Source organism: Gavia stellata, chromosome 32 (genome assembly GCF_030936135.1).
Source record: "Gavia stellata isolate bGavSte3 chromosome 32, bGavSte3.hap2, whole genome shotgun sequence".
Lineage (NCBI taxonomy): Eukaryota > Metazoa > Chordata > Aves > Gaviiformes > Gaviidae > Gavia > Gavia stellata.
In genome coordinates, this window is record NC_082625.1 from 6174032 (window position 1) to 6193559 (window position 19528).

The window sequence follows — 19528 nt, forward strand, 5'->3', positions numbered from 1 at the left end:
AAGTCCATATGTACCCAATGCAGTATTCCAGTTGTCCAAGCGAACCTCCTGTAACCATGATTCCAGTGAGGTTACAGAACTGCCACTGCACATAGATCTCCAATTCACAGATTCAAAGAATGGTTTGGATCAGAAGGGACCTTAAAGATCACCTAGTTCCAACCCCCCTGCCATGGGCAGGGATACCTTCTGCTAGACCAGGTTGCTCAAAGCCCCATCCAAATTCCTCCTGTTCGTTTCTCATGCAGGGTGCTGTTGTCTACAGGTGCTTCAGATGAGCTGCCAGCCATGGCACTTTCCGCACGTATTGCACAGGGGAGAGAAAGCAGTGGGAAAACAACACTGGATTGGGTCCAAAGGAGTTTTGCAAATCCCATTTTATGGTTAAGTGACATAACCTTTGCATAATCTAGCTGTATCATCTGCCTTCAGATTCTAATTCTGGCATTTCAAAGACATCCTTTTTCTGCTGGTAGCCAGAAATGGGCCAGTGTTGCCTGCTGGGAGTAGTCCTCCACCACTGAATGGTGCAGACAGGTTAAAGGAGCATTCTGTTGAACAGAAGGAAAAATCATTAGCCTAGGATCTCCTCAACAGGTCCTCCTCCTTCTGGATAAGGATCAGTATCTCCCTGCTGCCAAAAAGGCCAAGGGCTGCACAGTAGGCTTGAACAGCTACCTATCAAGCTTCCCTGCCCATCTGATGACTTTCAGCCACCGGACTCCCCCACCAGCAAGGGAGCTTGAATAGAAGGCTGTAGCTTGTACCCATCTAAGGGCCATGTTGCTTAGGGCTCCTGCAGTTTCCTGGGGATTTTCAAGACAGAGACAAGGCCTAGCCTAAATAGGTACAGGTCACCACAGAGATGCTCAGAGCAGGACAACCACCAGATAGAGAGCATTCCCACTCTGCTACTTTGTATAAGCACAGAGACCTCAAAGAAAAATCTTTTCTGCCAGTGAAATAAGACCATGACTCACATCTGTTCTAAAAAGGGCAGACCAGGCTCATACATACCTGCAAAATACCACATACTCGCCCTCACAAGGCAGCTCTCTCTGTGGTACATCAAACCTATGCCACATACCTGCACATACAATTACTAATATGAAACTTAATTCCAGAAGTAACCATTCATTCCCATCAAGCAATCTAATATCCCGCAGAGAGACTCCAGCATTTAACACAACTACTGTATGAATTCCAGTTGCTTATAGCTGTGCTCGAAAGCTTCAGGCAGATGATCCATCTTGACTACAAATGCTAAGACAATGAAGAATATCCCACCACACTCCTTGGTAAAATTGCAAATGGTCAGTTATGAAGCTTTATACCATTCAGTATTCAGCTCTCAGCAATCCTTAACATCTAGATTTAAGAGCTTTCTTCTATCAGAAAACTTCCTCCCAGGTCAGTATTTCTGGACTTTGATTAAAAGAAGTCAAAAGGACTTTTGGATGTTAAAAATGTAGAGGGTCTCCCTAATGACAAACACAGATGTAACAAGCATGTCCCACAAAGACTTCATATTGATCCATACAATGAATTTACTTATTACTACTTAATTATGGCAGTAGTCTTTCACTAAACCTTAAAAAGCCATTCACACTTGAAGCCTTTCTGCTTAGATATTCAGATTTCAAAATTGAGACTTGAATTTCAAGTAAACCATTGCACACTCTTGCATTGTTAACAATACTACTTCTATGCTCAACGTGGCATCAAAAAGCAACCCACTGTCTAATGAAGCTACCAAAACCCACCACCACTAAAAAACCACTCAAAACCTCCACACCCTCGAAATCCCCAAACATCCTCCTCATGCTGTCAGTCAACATATCTTAAGATGCCAACAGTTAGCTCTATTGAGCTAAGGAAAGGACTGGGCACACTTTGCACAGAACAGGGAAGGGACTATTTCATTACTTTCCTTTCAAGACACCAAATAAACAACTTTTGATGCACTTAGATGTCTTTTCCTCTAGCTGAAGCTTTTCAGCCCCTCATTACCTGCACCCTCCCTCCACCATTTCCTGTAGGGAGTTTATTTGCTGCCTCTGGGTTTTTACCCACTATCAGCTCCTGTCTCTAAGCTTCTTTACGTGTTACTCATTCGGTTCAGTTGCCTGGATGCTTTCCATCCTCACATTTCCCAACACCATTCCACATTCAACTGTTAGAAACCAAGACAACACCAGTAAAGCCATCATCCATGGGCAGGGGATTGCTTTTTGGTAGGCAGTCTGAGAAGGAAGCCCGAACGCATGCAACATAAACCGCTCAGTTCACCCAGCTCAAAACCAAAGCCTTTTCAGACAGGAATAGGAATTCAGTAAATGTTTCTTAGTCTCTGGCCTGACAGGAGCACCAGTCAGACCTGGCAACAGCCACTAGAGGAGACAGCTTTCCCCCCAGTATAGAAAACAATTCCCTACTCTCCCAACCCACTCCCTGCACACAGAGCGAGAGAGGAACCTGCAGCAGGAAGTTGTATTTCTTCATGCAATCTGATCAGATGGAAAAAGTGGTATTGTGCCTATCAGTCCACTAACCAAGACCCACAAAGTAGAGGAATCCAATGCCTGTGGTAGGAATGGCATCACAAGCAGCAGTAAGATTTTACAGCAAGATTAGAAATAAAGCTAGAGGGACTGAAAGGAACCAGTGAGAGTAGAAGCAGAACTGAGCAATTTTTTTATATTTTGTGAGGGAAAATAGTATGAAAATCCATCCTAAACTGTGGATTCAGTAAATCTTTGTTACAGTTCTTGAGTTGGTAAAGATAAACATGGCATACTATTAGAACAGTATAAAATCTACTACCACACCTAAAGTGTACTACCATAGTATGGATAGATAAGGTGGCTATCACCAATGAAACTGCGCTCACATTGCTAAACAAATAGACTCTGTTCAGAGAATACTATTTTCAAGTCTGTCACCATGAGTGTCCTTCCAATCCTTCTCCAACTCACCTTGTCTTCAGAGTCAGAACTTTTCAGTGTTGCATTACTTAGCGATTCTGATGTGGCTGCAGAATCCGGTGGGATATTTACACCGTTGGTGCCGCTGCTGAGAACTGCAATGAGGAATGAGAAAGCGACATAAATTCTCTAGATATTTAGATTGTCCTAAAAGTAGTTAAGTTTTCTATAGCAAATCGCATGCTGTTTTCTTGTTTAAGCCCATGAAACATTGGAATATAAACTACAGAGTTCCTACAGTATTTTGCAAGAGACGTGAAGACCACGATTCAGCAATTCTTAGCAGAATTAAAATTCCAAATGCAGAAAGCCAAGTCAGCAAAAAGTCACTGATCTATACAAACGCTGCAGGGACTTCAACCCATACAACTTCGAGCAACCACCCTGCTCCAGTCTAATACTGTTCACAGCTAGCAGGGCTCCTCTTTGCACTGATCTAGCTACTTACATACTGACTCCCACTGACAATTTGTACCCCAATATTAAGTCCCCTGTAGAGTCCAATCTGTGCCAACAGGCACACCAGGAAATCAAGCTAGAAATGTTTGGTTCTATGCCAGATTCAGCACTGACTGAAGTTACTGCCATTTCAGTTCAACTGAACTTCCAAATAACAAAAGGCAGGAGACTGGGGAAACACAGGAGTTTAGGAGACATGGACACCTTGAACAGTTTTTTTTTTTTACTTTAACTTCCAGTTTTCAATCATGCCTATTTCTATTAGCTATATCAAATTCCATAACAATACAATAAGCACAATATACATGACCAAACTAAGAATTAAAAGTGTATCTCAATGTCCCAACTCCAAAATGGTCCCCAAGCCTAGAGACACCTCCTAGTGATTGAGGCATTCTACATCACTGTGCAGCCAGCTGAAGTCTACCACTACTGTTCAATTGATCAGCTGTAACTTATTACACCATAGTCAATGCTGTCACTCTTAAAAGTCTTTTTATTCCAAAAACCAAGCACAGACTACAAAGTTAAAGGTCCAGCAATGTCAGACAGTCATCCTATAGAAAAACTGTGGGTTCAACTGTGTTATCCCTTACGTAACACAGACACACTTAACATTTAAGATGTTTCTTTTCTGAAAGGAGAAACCTAGCAAAACAAAGGGAGATGCTGAGTAAAAACAAACCGCTACACTAAACAGATTTTGTATTTTTGTTCTCCCTCTGAGGTATTCTAGAAAGCAAAAGCATTATTTACCCATCTGCGAGAAAGCTTTTGGCTGTGGTGCCTGCAACACTGCTGGACGTAGCACACTTCGCTGCTGTTCCTTCGGTTTCTGGCTAGGGAGACCTGCAAGTACAAAGTTTTTTCAAGAGCTGTAAAGTTTTAAAGTAGAAAAATTCAACTTCATCTAATCTTCTCCGTACCTGCTTCCAACAGAACATACAATGGAAAGCCAGACATTTAAAAAGCTTCCACCCCCTTCTTTCCCATCTCTCACTCAGCCTCCAAATAGAATTAGTCCCAAATAAAGACGACAACTTCCTAGCCTTCAAAGACACTTTAAAATATATTCTCTACATTATCCAGGAAGGCACAGAAGGAGAGTTTATGACAATGACTCAGAAATAAAAGTCAAAATGTGAGAGAAATGAATAGTACACAAGCAATCCTATTTATTCACTGACACATTATTCAACTACGCATTTCAAGTCTTTTCTCCTTCCAAGGAAGTAATTTCCAGAAACTGGTAAACGATTTTTTTTTCATTCTTCATACAATCAAATGTATTGGTAGTGCAATAATCTTACATGTTGTTTCATTTAACAACCTTTTGGCTTTTTGAATTAACCTGGCCTCTGGTTTGCTATAGTAAGATAAAGAAAAACCTTGTTACTTTTTAAAATTTACTACTCTTCCTGCAAATGAAATAAAGTTTCCACATATATATAACAAATAACAACTTCCATTACCAAAATAGTTTTGGGTTTTTTCCTTAAACTCCTAAGGAGCTGTAATAGTAATGTCTTTCCCATATTGGCTAGGTCTACATCAGCAAACAGGAAACTCCGTAAGAGCCAAATTGTACAGAACAGGTAGGATCAAGGACCCCGACATCCATGCTATCGTCAAAAACCAGGGAGAGGAAGAAGTGAAGAATGAACAACACTTCAGACTTTGCGCTAGTCTGGTCCCAGACTGAGTGCCCATTAATGGCTGGAACTTGCTCAGTGCACTCCTGAAGCATCCCCCTTTTGTTCCAGTCTGCTACCAAAGGAATTGAGTTCATGGAGTCCAGGACTACTCTAAGAATTGAATCAAAGCATGCTAAGCAGAGACAACTGGGAGATACGCTTCAGAAACACATGACTGATCCAAGCCAAAATTTGGATGTGTCTATGCACATTACACAGTGGATATGGGCATAACCACTCTGGAGAATACAAGATTTTTTTCTGCATAAACACAGGTATCGCCGCCTTCCAGTTACAATAGCAGTTCGAAGAAACTCCTAAATAAATAAAATGCTTGAACTGGTTTCTTTGTACTGCTGCAGAAAACACTGAACTCACCTGCACTAGGTGCCTGACCATGGATCAGTATTGGCGGCTTCAGCCGGAATCCACTGCTCTTTTCCTCTAAAAGCAAATACAAGGACACAGCTGTAACATACTATATACCTTCGGTCAGTCATAAAATTCCTCATGCTTTCCCCACTGTAACAACCCACAAGTTTTATAAATATCCAAAGGCATAAGGATATTTCCAAAGAACAAATTCCCTTCTTCCAAAAGAAGTCTGAGTTTTCAGCAATCATCACACCAAATACACATCACAAAGACAGAAACACAAGCTGTTGCAAGAGAAAAATTCAAAATTGTTTTTCAGGAGAAACATGAAACAGACCATTTTCACAAGAGAAATGGAGCTCCTTCTGTGAAGAACTTTAATAGAGGTACTTAATAGAGGTTTTAAGTGAGAATCAAACTAAAGAAAGGACAATCAAAAGTATGACTGAACATTACAGCTGCTAACAAGCACCCCCTGCTAATTAACATAAATTAAGTTAAACTTCATTGCTTTAATATTAGCTTCTTGTAATTCCATTAGCTGTTACCTTATGCTTTTATAGTATGAAGGTAAAAAATTCCTTTGCTTGTACTCACTACAGCTAAGGTTTTTATCTAAATACCAAAATCTCAAAAAAAAAATTCATAAATCCACAGCTATTATAAAATGAGTTCCTAAGAACTTACAAGGTATAAAGTGTTCCTTTTTAGGGGCATAACAGCTGTGCTCAGAATGAGACAACTCTGCACCTTACCATCTTACCGTACTTCATTATTCTCATGCCATTTAAGCTTAAGATAACGTGCAATACAGCAATACCAACATAACCAAACCACAGAACAATGGTGATTAACAAAATAAGCGGTACTGTCAACACAGGGTTCACAGGTCGCGGTTGATCATCATCGTGACCATTATGGCTGATTTGCTTTTCAATATCAAGAAAACAGTATCCAAGTAGATACATGAAAGTTTCCATTAAGTTTCATCTTAAGGTTAACACATGGGCATAGACTCATACTGCAGTCTTCCACCACCACTCCCAAAGCACTTAAGAATTTTAGTATTTGTTATTTTAGTTACCTCCAGCAAGCATGAAATCAAGCAATGAAGTGAGCAAGAGAACACCTGTAAGATCAGAACCATCACCACTTCTATTCTCCCAGATAGGGCCTTACTTACAAAGTATCAGAGTACTCTGGATCGTGACAGCCTGACAGCAGTTTGCTGAGAAAAAGCAGAAAAATGAGGAAGCTCACCTGGTTCCGAGTCAGAATTGCCTGTAGAGGGTTCACAGAAGCTTGATGGCATAAAGACGTTGTTCTTTGTTACTGCAGTCAAGGAAAAAGAAAAATAAAGAGAAGTTGTGTATGTTGTTCTTAATTATAAACTCCATTCCCAGACATATCAAGGCTGCAAATTGAAAACTATTTTCCCAGTCATTTGTTTTGTTTATTTTAGGTTTTTCTTTCTTTTAAACTAGAACAGTATTACAGCCACAGAAGTAAACAGGTCATTGTTCATAAAATCCCCTTAGTTTCCCCTGAAATAGAGAAAGAGCAAGTTTCATTTATTCTGGAAAGGAAGATACACACAGGATTCCCAGTCTGAACTGCATCTGAACTAAGAATTAAAAGTGATGTTAGAATGTACAGCATCATTATAAAACACATATAACATTTCAAAAGGCATCTGCACAGAGGGCAGAAAGGAGTGTAGTAATGCCTGCTAAAGACTAGATGTTAACACCTGGGCTCCTCAAAAGGCTTAAGAGTGATAGCATAGTTTGCACTAAGAGCTAGGCAATTTATGTTTGAACTGTCCTGCAAGGACAAAAATTTTACAGAGACACAGGAGAGTACGTCAGAGCATTTGCAGATGTCACACTTAAGAAGCATAACAGTCAACAAAAGAGCAAAAAATGTTTGAAAGGAACAGGCAAAGGACAGTGTTTCTTTTCCACCCTTTGCTGGAACCTAGAGAAGGGAGTAATAAGGAGTTTGGTCGAGGCCCTGTTCAGCAGTTGAAGTACTTTTGGTGTTGTACAAAGAATCACAGACAATGCAGTTTATGAAATACGATGATCAGAGCAGAAGGTAGATGCATCAAGAGTCACAAGGCAACAATAGCAGGTTGGGGGTTTTTTGCCTCCAACAGATCATCTTGCATGAGGTCAAGTATGACTATTTATTAGCTCTTTTAGCTTTTATAAGGCTGTGGAAGAAGGTTAAGTATGCTGAAAAGAGAAAGGAAACTCATCTCTGAACGCTGTTATACCAAAAGATGCAGCACTTGCCTTTTGTATTCAAGTTTTAGATTTTTTTTTTTTCCATATTTGCTTCTTGTCCTTAATTCCATCTTCTCTCTTTTCATTATGGTCTGCCTTAAGGTTAAACAGGATGCAGGTTTCATATAAGCAAACTTTCCCTACCCTTGAGAGAAACATAACCCCACAAAAAATTTGAGAGGTTTGGAAACCTAAAGACTTTCTGTAAAACAAGGCCATCGAATACTGTCAGCAATATTCAAAGAGGCCTTTATGTGCAATTTCAAAGTTGTCACTGCTCAACAACAACACACATCAGAAGAGAACAAGGGAGTCAAACAGAGAACAAATGACCAAATCCAGTCAAAGTGCATTAGCCAAGCAGGTGCTGAGAAAAGTATGACTCCCAAAACAGCCAGTATTTAATCATAAAAGAGCCAAATAGTCTTCCTCCACTTCTTAACAAATGCTAGCATTAACCAAAATATGAGATTTTAGAGATTCTAATCTCAAAAGATAAAGGCATTACAGACTAGAAGAGTTAGTGATTACAGGGAACCTAGGAATATAAGGCCCAATAAATAAGGAAGCTCCTAACAGGCTATACACATTCTGTTATCCTAACAGAAAATCTACAGACAAACCCCCCCTATTCATTATTTTTGTGCAGACAGTGTTCTTATACTAAGAGCGATTGGCAAGCAGACAGCAGCAACACCGGTGCCCTGAACCGTACTTAGTTAACAGGACTGCACCTCAAAACCCGTGAAGTTGCATGCCAGAAAACCTAGATCTTACGGAGAAGGGATTCCTCCCCTGACTAGCACTGGCGGTACGAAATGAGAATCCTGTGCCCATAAAATATCACCAACTACATTTTTAATTCCATACTCACGTATTTCTTTAAAATTAAAAGCAAAATAACTAGGTTTTCATCTTTTAGTCACACTTCCCGAATGTGCTGTACGTTAGAAAAGTACTTTTTACTGTTCTCTACTGTTTTCCTTATTTCCTTTATTTCAACTAAGAAGATGGAAACAAAGTAGTGAAGTCTCCAAACCTGCCCCAAGCACTGACATATCTTATAAAATAATTCTCAACAAAAAACCCACCTTATCTGTGAAGAGAAAAGACAAATTTTAGAGATCAATGGGTAAACACAAATACCAAACATGACCATCACCATGTACGTGAATTGCAAGAATCTACCCCAGCCTCCCCAGCGATTCTGCTGCCTTGGCTGTACACACAAACAGGCAGCGGTCATTCTCTCTTGCATTTGCCAGGTGAGAATGTTGCTGAAATGCACTGAATCCTCTCCACTTTAAGAGGAATGGGAGAAAAGGAAAGGCCTAGAACAACTTGAGCACAACCTGAAACGTGGAAGATTCGCCTGGCAGGAGAGCAACCAAAAAAAATGTCGCATTTATATAAACTTGTTAAGTGACATGATCACAACAAATCAAAAAGATTTCTGGTAAATTCTTCAATTTAACAGCGTTAAGATTAAAAGCTGAAACTACAAATATATATAAAAACTTACAGATAGAAAATATTTTAAAAAACCATATCTATCAACTCATTTGGGCTTCACTAACATTGACAATAGAAAAAGTCAGAGAACGTGGTTGTTGTGGTCTTAAACCAAAGCACGGCAGACAGTAGTAAGACTGCTGGCATGACTGGAAAAAAGTATAAGGAAACCCACCTCATATATAATTACATAACAACATTTACCTGACTGAGAAGGAGGGAACTGAGTTAAGGATGAAGTTCTCTCACGCTTTACAGGTGGACAGTAGCTCCCATCCTCTCGATCAGATTCTACAGAAAAAAGCAATTAGAGAAAATGCGGAAAATCCTGGAGACACATATACTCACGTTTTTTAATCTTACAATCAAATCTCTTACCATCTCCATCTTCTGGACTTGATCCATCCGCTGATCTCTGAAATCAGATGACAGTGATAAAACAAGAAAATCACATACTGAGCATTTCAATCTCTTCAGATACATCCAAATATTTTAATCATCAGTTTGGAGATTTTTTCTTTACTGTCAATTATATACACTCAAGGCAAAGCATTACTTTTATGACTTACATGTAGACATATTGCGTTTCATGCAGATACTATTAAATAAGATTAATTCAAAATAAGATACCTGAAAATTCATATTCAAGCACTAACATCCTTAGAGACTATGCATCAATTACTATGGTTGCAATTTTCTACATTGAGAAAATCTGAAAATGACAATTTTCAAATTTGGTTTGACCATCATTCCAAAGCACTTTTCCTAATTAATGTAACTGACATCAGATCCTTCAACAAAAGGAGAGCTTTGGAGGAATGTCTTTTCAAAGCACGCTCTACAAACCGGTACTATGATATTTTGATAGGAATTATCAATGGATAGTCTCCTAGCATCTTCCACAGTACCAGGAACAATAAAGGAAGCACCACAGGCTACCAACTATCACAATATTCAAAAAAGTCTTCGAACAGAAGTTTCACATCACTTCTGAGGATTTCTAGGTCTCTCTCCTCCTACTTGCCCTGCCAGTTCCCCAGCAGAGACAATTTCCCTTGCTCCTGCAGAACATAATCCCATGATTAATTCCTTTCACCACACAAGGCGACGAGGGCAGCATTAGCACCTCCATGTCATACAAAACCTCTTGATATACTGGACCTTGTCCCCAGTCCAACACTGCCCTTCCATCCCACTCCTGCCCCAGGACACACAGACGGACACCTCGCCTTCACAGTCTCACTTCAGAGCTTGGCTGATTTGGGGTGGAAGAGCAGCTCAGAGACATAGCCTGCTGCAGCCCCAGGGCTCGTCCTTCCCCACTGCAACTAGTCACACTTTGGCACGGAGAACAGGCAGACACACAAGGATCGGGCAACACACAACAGGACTGGGTAAGGCTGCACAGGACTGTCATCTGAAAGACATACCTTGGATAAAGGAATACCAGAAAGTACAAAAATGTCTATTTAGCACTGCATATATTTAGAATCTAGATACCACTGTCCTATCAGTATTTCACCCAATGCTAATAAAACCCCATTTAACACTGCATTTTGCCTATGCAATTAAGTTTAAGGGGTTTTCTGTTTTGTTTTACGTTAATAGAGCAGTATAGCTACTTCACTAGCATCCTAGTCAAGTACTTTTGAAATGCTTTGCATAGGGAATGAAAAGCTATTGACAGTTCTGGAACACAGCCCCCCCCACATATCTATCAGCCCAATCACATTAACACTGTTTCGATGATTGGTCAAGTACTCCATGGTACCGGAAAATGATCTTATTACACACCTCCCTTGCCAACATACACTAGTTTCCCCAAAAGATAAGGCTAAAGCGGAAAACCATGATGTCATCTATCTGTTTCAGCAATCAGCATCTGAAGTCAGAAAAAAAATCTGTTTTGCACAGAAAGTGTTGTCACATATACCAGCAATGTTTCACTTTTTAGCAAAAATCCTGAAAGCAAAAGGAAACCATATGGTAAAAAGTTTGCATGAATGGAACTGCAGATCTCCATGTTCAAAGATCTTTAAAAATCAACAAGTGATTTCCCCCAAACTTCAAAAACTTCTTAAGCTGTCACTAATATGTGCTGTATTCTCAATGCTGAAGTAACACAGACAAAAAAGTCAAACCTGTCTAGCACAAGCTTCAAGTTATCACATCATTGTCATTTCATTAACTGATGCAAGCACAATAAATATACCATCACTACATTTAGTGGGCAAGGAGTGTCAATATCCAAAACCAACTGTGTAACCTACTGAGGGCAAAGCAGAGCTAAGTATCTGCTCCCTCTGAATTATTTCCACGCTCCTAGAACTCGAAGAGTTTCAGGAGATTAAAGCTATGCAAGAGCCCACATGACAAGTGTTATAGCAGTTACTGACATTGCCTAGTCAAAGGAGAGGCTGTACCGAAGTAAAAAAGGACTTCCCTTTCTCTCAAATGTATTTTTTCCTACATAGGCATCTGAATATCTAGATCACTTGGTATGCTGCCTCCCATCCTTAGCCATTAACACACTGCTCACACTGTCAATTATTGCTTGGGGAAGTTGGGACAGACCTTGTAAACAACTCCTACCAGAAAAATGCACCAGGAATTTAAAGGCCAGGGAAGAAAAAAGTCATAATCCCTTAGGTTGATCCCCAAGCACAGACAGGCCAAAGAACCTCATTTATGACTACCTCAGCACTGAAACTCCTGCCTGAGCATTTCGGGTATTCCGGCTCCATTTTCTGTTTTCAAATGAGTGAGAATATGCATGAGTTACTCCACTGCAGAGTTAGCAACACTACTGGGAACTGTTTAATTTTGTTTTACTCTGCATCCAGTAAAAGACACACACCACTCCGTTTCCTTGCTTTTATTAAAAAACTTGCTGTCAATTTTCATTCCCCATTACTTGGGCATTCACCTATCAGGTTTCCTCAACCTTGGATAAATCTCAAGTTTTCTCACTGGTTTCACCAATGACCAATTTGCAGATCTTGAAAAATATTCCTAAACCCTTCATCATTAGAAGAAAGGCTTTCAAGAAAATAGACCTGTATGCACATGATCTAATGAAGCCTGATTTCCCACAGATCCTACCTAGATGACAAATAACCTGGAATAACCTGCAGTGAGAAGTCAAATGTTGGAGGCAGCAAGATGTGTTCTCTCCTCTCTAGTCTGCCTCCGCCCACAGACCGTCGAGGAATCCAGAGCCAAGATCTCCCTACCTCTCAGCATCTTTGGTCAAACCTGGCAGAATTGAAGGTAGATGGCATGAGGCACGGGGATACACCAATATACTGTGTTAGCATAAGCTTCATTTTCTTATGAAGCCATACTATAAAGTAAGTTACTGTCGCAGGCAGAAGTTGCTTACTCAGGAGGTGCTGGGGAGACTGGACAAAAATAGGGGGAATATATGCATGACTAACAGTTTACTTGCCAGACTGGAAAACACATCAGATTACAATTTGTGATAATAAACAGCAGTCCAGCTTTCCATTTCAGGCCTCTCTTTCCAGGCTACTCAATCTGTACTTCACAGCAACAAATGTTCTACACAAGTATACTACACAACAGAAATGAAAGCCAGGACGGTCCCATCCTGCAAGGAACCATTAACATGACTCAACTTCTCTCTATTCGGTTCTTTGAAATTAGAAGCTGAAAAGCCACTTAAACCAGTAACATCAAACTCCAACCTACAATCTACTCCTCATTTTAGAACAGAAGCCACCATTCACTTATTCCTTCTTCCCCTTACTTTCTGAAACCCAGCTACAGAAAAGTTACAATTATTTCTAAATAGAGGTTCCTACAATTCTGACTCGTTTCTAATTAACCAAATTACCTTTTTAAAGGCCACCAATTGCTTTTTAAAAGTGCAAATGAAAGTAATTAACCATTCCATACTGAAGTACAAACACTGCTTCTTTACTCCTGTTACTTCCTCACACAGTTCTTACAATAAACTAACAGAGAAGAACTTACACAAACTTCAACAAATTTGTCAGGTTTTGTTTATTCACAATAATGAGCAGAAACAGGGAAGGTAAGGGAGAATTCAGTTAAGCAAAAAAAAGACAACATAATTAGGTGAAACCTCTGAGTACACTTACAGTGTTTATCTTTGAAAAATACATTTAAGATGCAAAAAGTCACATATAAAAGGACTTCAGAACATGGTACAGCAAGTCTGCAATCCAGACACTCTGCACATTTATAAGTATTATTGACAGACACTCTTTATAAGTATTATTGAATTGCCACGGCTGTTGCTTAAAAGCTGTTCCAGAACCACTCAAATAATGGAGTCCTGCTGGCACGGCTACATGCTGCTGTAGGCTGCCTTGGGTTAGACAGCTGAAAGTCAAGACATCATCAGCTCTGCAAGAGGCCGTATCCCTGGCCACACCGTGGCAATGTCTCAGCAAAAATATCTGCCTGTGCGTGTACAAACAATACCAAGTGAACAAGAGATATGCAGTGTCTCTTCTTCAGAACTCAGTCTTAATTCATCTGTCTTCTCAAGGTGCTGGGAAGATTATGTGAAACTTTCCACTCTGGCAAACCAGTATGAGCACTCTGAAGATGCATCGACCTTCTGTACATTTCAAGGTAGCAGACAGTTTTACTCTGAGAAACTGGGACAATTTGAAGAATGCTTGCCAGTGCATACGAAGGCTAGTTACTTGCCTATACTGGGCACTGCACTATTCCATAAATTTAAGTGGAGTAAAGTTCAAGGATGCATAGGTATCTGCTGTGTACAGCCAAGAATTCCCATACATTCCCCAACAGCATTTTTAGTTCTTAGGTTTCTTTCAGACCTGGGTTAACTGGGGTAAGATTATCTGCTCTTTAAGAACAAGTCTTAGGTAACAACCACTTGCTGCGGTTTTCCTGAAAGTCTGGTTAATACAATTCTCTTGGCCACTTCTAGTAACACTGGCAATTTCAAATGATAGAAAACTGACATAAAAGTTTGTGACTATGTTTACCAGCTATATTTCAAAATATTAACCCTTGAAAACTGTAACCTTCAAAAAAATTGAAACAAAAATTTCTGCAGCAGGTCATCAAGCAACACCTGACAGCCTGGACACTGAAAGGTGCTTAACCTACAACTGTCTGCAACTTGTCATGACAATCCATTTGGCACCAACTTTACTTGAAATGGCTCATTCTTAAAAAAATTAAAAATACTAGTGCAAGAAAAGGGTGCAGGTACTCTGTGGAGCAGCCTTAACAGGCAAAGATCTATCAAAGAGTACATACCTAGTGACACTCACCTGCACCAAGAAAACATGGTCCACCAACCAGAAAAATTACAAACACTTAAAATTGCTCTGAAGGACTGTATGATAGCAGTCATTTAGTCATCTAATCTTTCAAAAAATATTTTGCTGCACCATCAGTAGAAAAATCTTAAATTAACAGCACTCTGACAGCTTTTCCTACCTCAAGGTACTGATTTCCTCCCCCCCCCCCCAAGTACTTGAATTCAAAATTCTCCTTTAGTATCTTCCTTGCTGCTTTAATCTGTTAAGTACATTATAGGTTGGCATGACAAGCTCCCGTTTACATCCAGTGGAAACAGAGCATCAGCTGCTCACTTTGTCAAGCTGCAGCATTATGGCTCAGAGGGAACGAACTATCCTCCTTTAACTGCTTGAAGCAAATCCCTCATACATGCCCACTTACTCACTCATTTAGAAGAGCTCTTATCCTTAGTAAACACATAGTTTACACCCTAAATTTTAAAATTAATACATGATGTGTCTTCTATAATTACTCCCCCTAGGGAGTCCCAAACAAATTTCATTGCTACTAATTGAAACAACAGCTTAGAGGGGACTAACACTTGAGATCAAAGAACCAGACAGATAGTGAGCTGCACTACCTGAAGTTAGTAACAGACTCCTCCTAGTAGAAGGGACTTTTTTTCTTTAATCCCCTAAGCAGCAGAAGTACTTGGTAGGTTCACACTTACCCCTGCCAGTTCTTGTTGAATAGGAGCAAGCTGGGCTTCAGAAGCGGGACTCAGGGTAGCACTGACTGAGGCAACAGCGGGAGCAGGGTGCTCAGAGTCGCGCTCACCAGCTGATTCTTTGTGACCCAGACCATGGTGGGGGAGCTCAACCTCTCCCTGGGGGTCCTCGCCTGAATCCGACAAACCTTTTTGCTCTGCAGGGGACTGGGAGCAAAAAAGACAACGTCCCTTCAATGCAAGGCTGCAACATGAGAGAGCAGTTGTCCTAGTGAGAGGATCTGCTAATCCCTTTTTACATTCCACTGTTTTCACAGTATGGCAGAAGGAATGGCTTGCTGCTGAGACACCAATTAAAATACGCACAAAGCAGGTAACAAAACCTGCTGACTGAATCAGCTTCCCCTCCCCACAAAAACCATCAGTTGGAGCAAATGCACTTTCTTTGAAGTTAGCTAAAAATGTCAGTGTCCCCAGCAAAAGAACATTTTTGCCAGCCATGGGGTTGTTGGTGTTTAACTCCTCCTTCTCTCAAGGCCTAAAGGACAGCTAATTGCTTTTACCCCCAGATTCAGACATAAGAATTAAACAGGCAATTACTGTAAATAACTGTTCTTCACTGCTTCTTCAGACCCCTTTTGAGGGAGATGGGGTTGATTATAAAATTCTCCACAGAAATTCATTATTACAACATTCACACAAGACACACAATCCTTTCATATTCATGTGATGGCGAACTATCCGAAAAGCAACACCAATGTTTTCTTTTGTAAATTAAGAAGTTTGCATATCTATTTCAAGGAGGGGGTGATAGGATAGCTAGTGCACACTAATGGGATTTGAAATTGCTGAACTTCTGCCAGATTTCTTCAGATCATTTAATGCTGCAGGTCCCCACTCGTAGAACAAGAATTAAGCATTACCACATTCTGCACACGTCTGAAGAATGAAAAAGTTAAAGGCTTTGAGCCTGAGCAACTGTATTGTGATAAAGGACTAAATTATAGTCCTTGGATAACATGCAGACCAAGGACGTTCTCCCAGCTGCGATCTGTGGGCCAAGCCTCCTGATGTCTTATGATGAAGTGTCTGGAGAATCAAGCACTTAGGCAAAGATGTCACTAAGAAGCACATAACCTTGGCTGGCTCTCAGGAAGCATTCAGTAGAATGAAGAGAGACTAAAAATGCTCATCACTGCCCAGGTCCATGCAAGACGGAGTAAAGAGCAACCTCAAAAATAAACAGCAGCTTTTAAACCTTAAGGGCCCAAAGTTCTTCACCTATGACTTGGCCTGTCCTCAAACAGAGGCAATTATTGAAAGACAGCAACACATGTAATTTTATCAGTGGGTTCGTTTCAGTTCAGTGAAATTACTCAAGTTAAAGTTTTAAATCTTGCAAGAAATTACTATCCTTAAGGCTCAAAATATTCAAAATATATTTAATGGGGATAACATTATGTCAGGTAAAGCTGGGGATGCTGGATTTTTGTATTTTCAAAATTTACTGGGTTAACTATGAAGCTGTTACTAACAGACCCGAACACTAACTGAAAACCCCACAGAACGAGAGAGAATAATTAAAGAAATGTTTTGTTTGTCACCAAAAATTAAACTAAGTCTAGCACTCTGCTATTCTTACCTCTTTGGCTCATAAGAACAGCATAAAAAGGCTATCTGGAACTGGCCACAGCACTTACAACAACATATGCATGTTATTTATACAGAAAGACGAGGGGTGAACACCTCAGTCCTCCACTCGACATTTTACACCCATTACTCCTAGTCCCTTTTGTATGCTAAGCCTCACTTTCAAAATTAACAGCATTCCAAACATCACTCAGACTGTCTTCTACCCCTTCAAGGGGAAGACAGCCATAGTACAAGAATTGTGTCACAAGTTACCTGCATCACACAAACCACAAAAGCAATTATGCAAGCAGCAGCACTGAAGATCTGATTTTTCTCATGGCTTACGCTGCATGCGTCCTCTGGCCCTCTCACTCCGCTACTCCAAATCCTCCCCACCTACCTCACAACGCAAACCTCTCCCCCACACCTCTTCAATCCTGCCAAACCTTCTCCGGCCATCCACGGGGCCAGAGGCAGCTCATCTGCGCTGAGCAGAGATAGCGGGGCCACGCATACAACAGCGGCTCTCCCTCTGCAAGGGAGGTAATTTGGGTCTCCCTGATCCAGTAAGGTTTCTAGTCTTCAGGAAACATGCAGAACAGTTTTAACATTTAAAGCTCTATCGCCCTGCCAGCAGTTACCAGAATCTGTAAGCTTTAGGCTTGGGGATCGGAAGACAGCTGGCAGCATAACCAATGTTGCTTGGCTTCCCAGCTGGAAGACCAGAGCCAGACCACTACAGAGGAGCTGACCGCAGTAGGACTGAACAAGACCACAGACCCAGTCCGACTGCTGTACAGGTGACGGGGACAACCCTGCTATTATTAGAGAACCCAGAGAGGGGGGACAGGACCCTAAAACCACAGTGGGGAAAACGCTGAAAGCTATAACTAGAACAGTACTAGGAAGTGAGGATCGGGGAGACCGTCCTTGTCAGCAGGCAGAATGAACCTCAGGACAAGCTAACCATCACCAGGGGTCTGGAAGCAACAGGGAACGATTAGGAAACTGCAGACAGACTCTGGGGCTGAAGATGACTAAGATTCAGTGTCCATAAGAAGCAAAATAATACATAGGAAGAGGGTACGGAAGTGTTTCCACATAAAGATAGCTAAATACCTTATTATTCTTTAGCCATAATACACAGAATTTGGAGGGAAGAGGAGCAGGAATGTAACTATGAAATCCTGAGCAGCATATAGAATGGCAATGCAGTGCTCCCACAGAGCAACAGCTGGAAGGCATCAAATTAAACTAGGTTATAACAGGTTCAGCAAAATCCCCACAACACAAAAGTAAAGGAGACAAAAAGCCCACCCTGCTGAAGCCCTTGTCAGAGGATCATGCAGACAGCAGTAGCTTACATGCTTGGGTTCAGCAAGCAATTGGAGAAATCAAGGGAAAAAAAATAGGAGCCTTACGGGCAATTTACACTGACTTCCAGCTACAGATCATAAAATAGCTAATAACGCAAGAAGAGGCACGAACATTCAACAGACACTTAGGCTATATACTGAAATTGGAAGTGACAATAAATTATTTTGCAAGTAATTTGTAGCAATACAGTTTAGAACATTTCAAAGTAGAGTAAGTAAACATGCATCAGATTTTAGTAATTCTTGTAATATGTGGCAAGTATTTTACAAAGTGAAATAAGCAAGGTAACCTTCCACCATAAATCTCATTTCTATGCTAAGCAAAACCGGAATATGTGCTCCAAGACTCAGAAAAGAAACAAACCAAAAATAACAATTACTGCCAATCACCACTTTTATGCAGAAAAATCTGGTGCCAAGATGGCAATTTCTTGGCCAGGTCAATATATAAAATTGTATTTTGTTTAAAAAAATCAATACATTAAATGGATCAAAAACTACTGCAAGTTTCAGAATTTTGTGAATAGTATGTGGTTTAAGTCATGGAAGACACAACCAACAAAGGCCTCAAGGATCTGTCAAACCTAAACGACTCCAGACAGAAGTTTGTACAGCTGTTCTCAAAAAAGCACATCCAAAGGAAACTGCAAGCTCTTAAAATTCATTTTAGTCTTCAGTCATGCATACTATTAAAAGTGTTTTCTAATCTCTTAACTTCATAAATTCTATTCTAAGTTCTTGTTCGAAGTTCTTTGGAGCGTGTGAAGAACAGTTCATTCTCTTCCTTTTTGCTGTAATGTTTTATGTCTGTGATGATTTGTGTCTCTTCTTGAGCCTCCTCTTCTCCAGAGGAAACATTCCTTTTAAGTACAGCTCTAGGGAGCACTGGGCAGAAATCTGTTCCTGTCTCTTAAATACTAAGGCAAAGATGAATGGAGAGATTAATAATGTCAGGAAGCCACCTATACAAACTCACCTTGCTTTTATTAAAACAAAAACAACGCACCTAGACTAAATATGTAAAAGTCTACTTGGAGATTTGGCTTCCTCTGCATTGCAGGAAATAAGGAGAGACCTGAAAGAAATACATAAAAGCTAAGCCTAAAATGATGCTAAAAACACGAAATATAGGCAAGGAAGTAATACGCCTTTTTATAAAGACTGGCACAAACACTCTTGGGTCAGTTTTTCCTCCCAATTCTAAGCTGTGCTC

At 40.4% G+C, this 19528-nt stretch overlaps 1 protein-coding gene across 1 annotated transcript in view; it reads right to left on the reverse strand.

Moving 5' to 3' along the window:
* The window catches only part of RANBP3 (RAN binding protein 3), a 52847-nt gene that overhangs the window by 17931 nt on the left and 15388 nt on the right, over positions 1-19528 (reverse strand). Inside the window, exons 3-8 of the mRNA XM_059831712.1 lie at positions 9691-9727; positions 9517-9603; positions 6773-6844; positions 5516-5581; positions 4200-4292; positions 2976-3079 (exon numbers count right to left, since the gene is read on the reverse strand). Of these exons, the coding sequence (XP_059687695.1) occupies positions 2976-3079; positions 4200-4292; positions 5516-5581; positions 6773-6844; positions 9517-9603; positions 9691-9727 (459 nt within the window). The remainder of the gene's footprint in view (positions 1-2975; positions 3080-4199; positions 4293-5515; positions 5582-6772; positions 6845-9516; positions 9604-9690; positions 9728-19528) is intronic.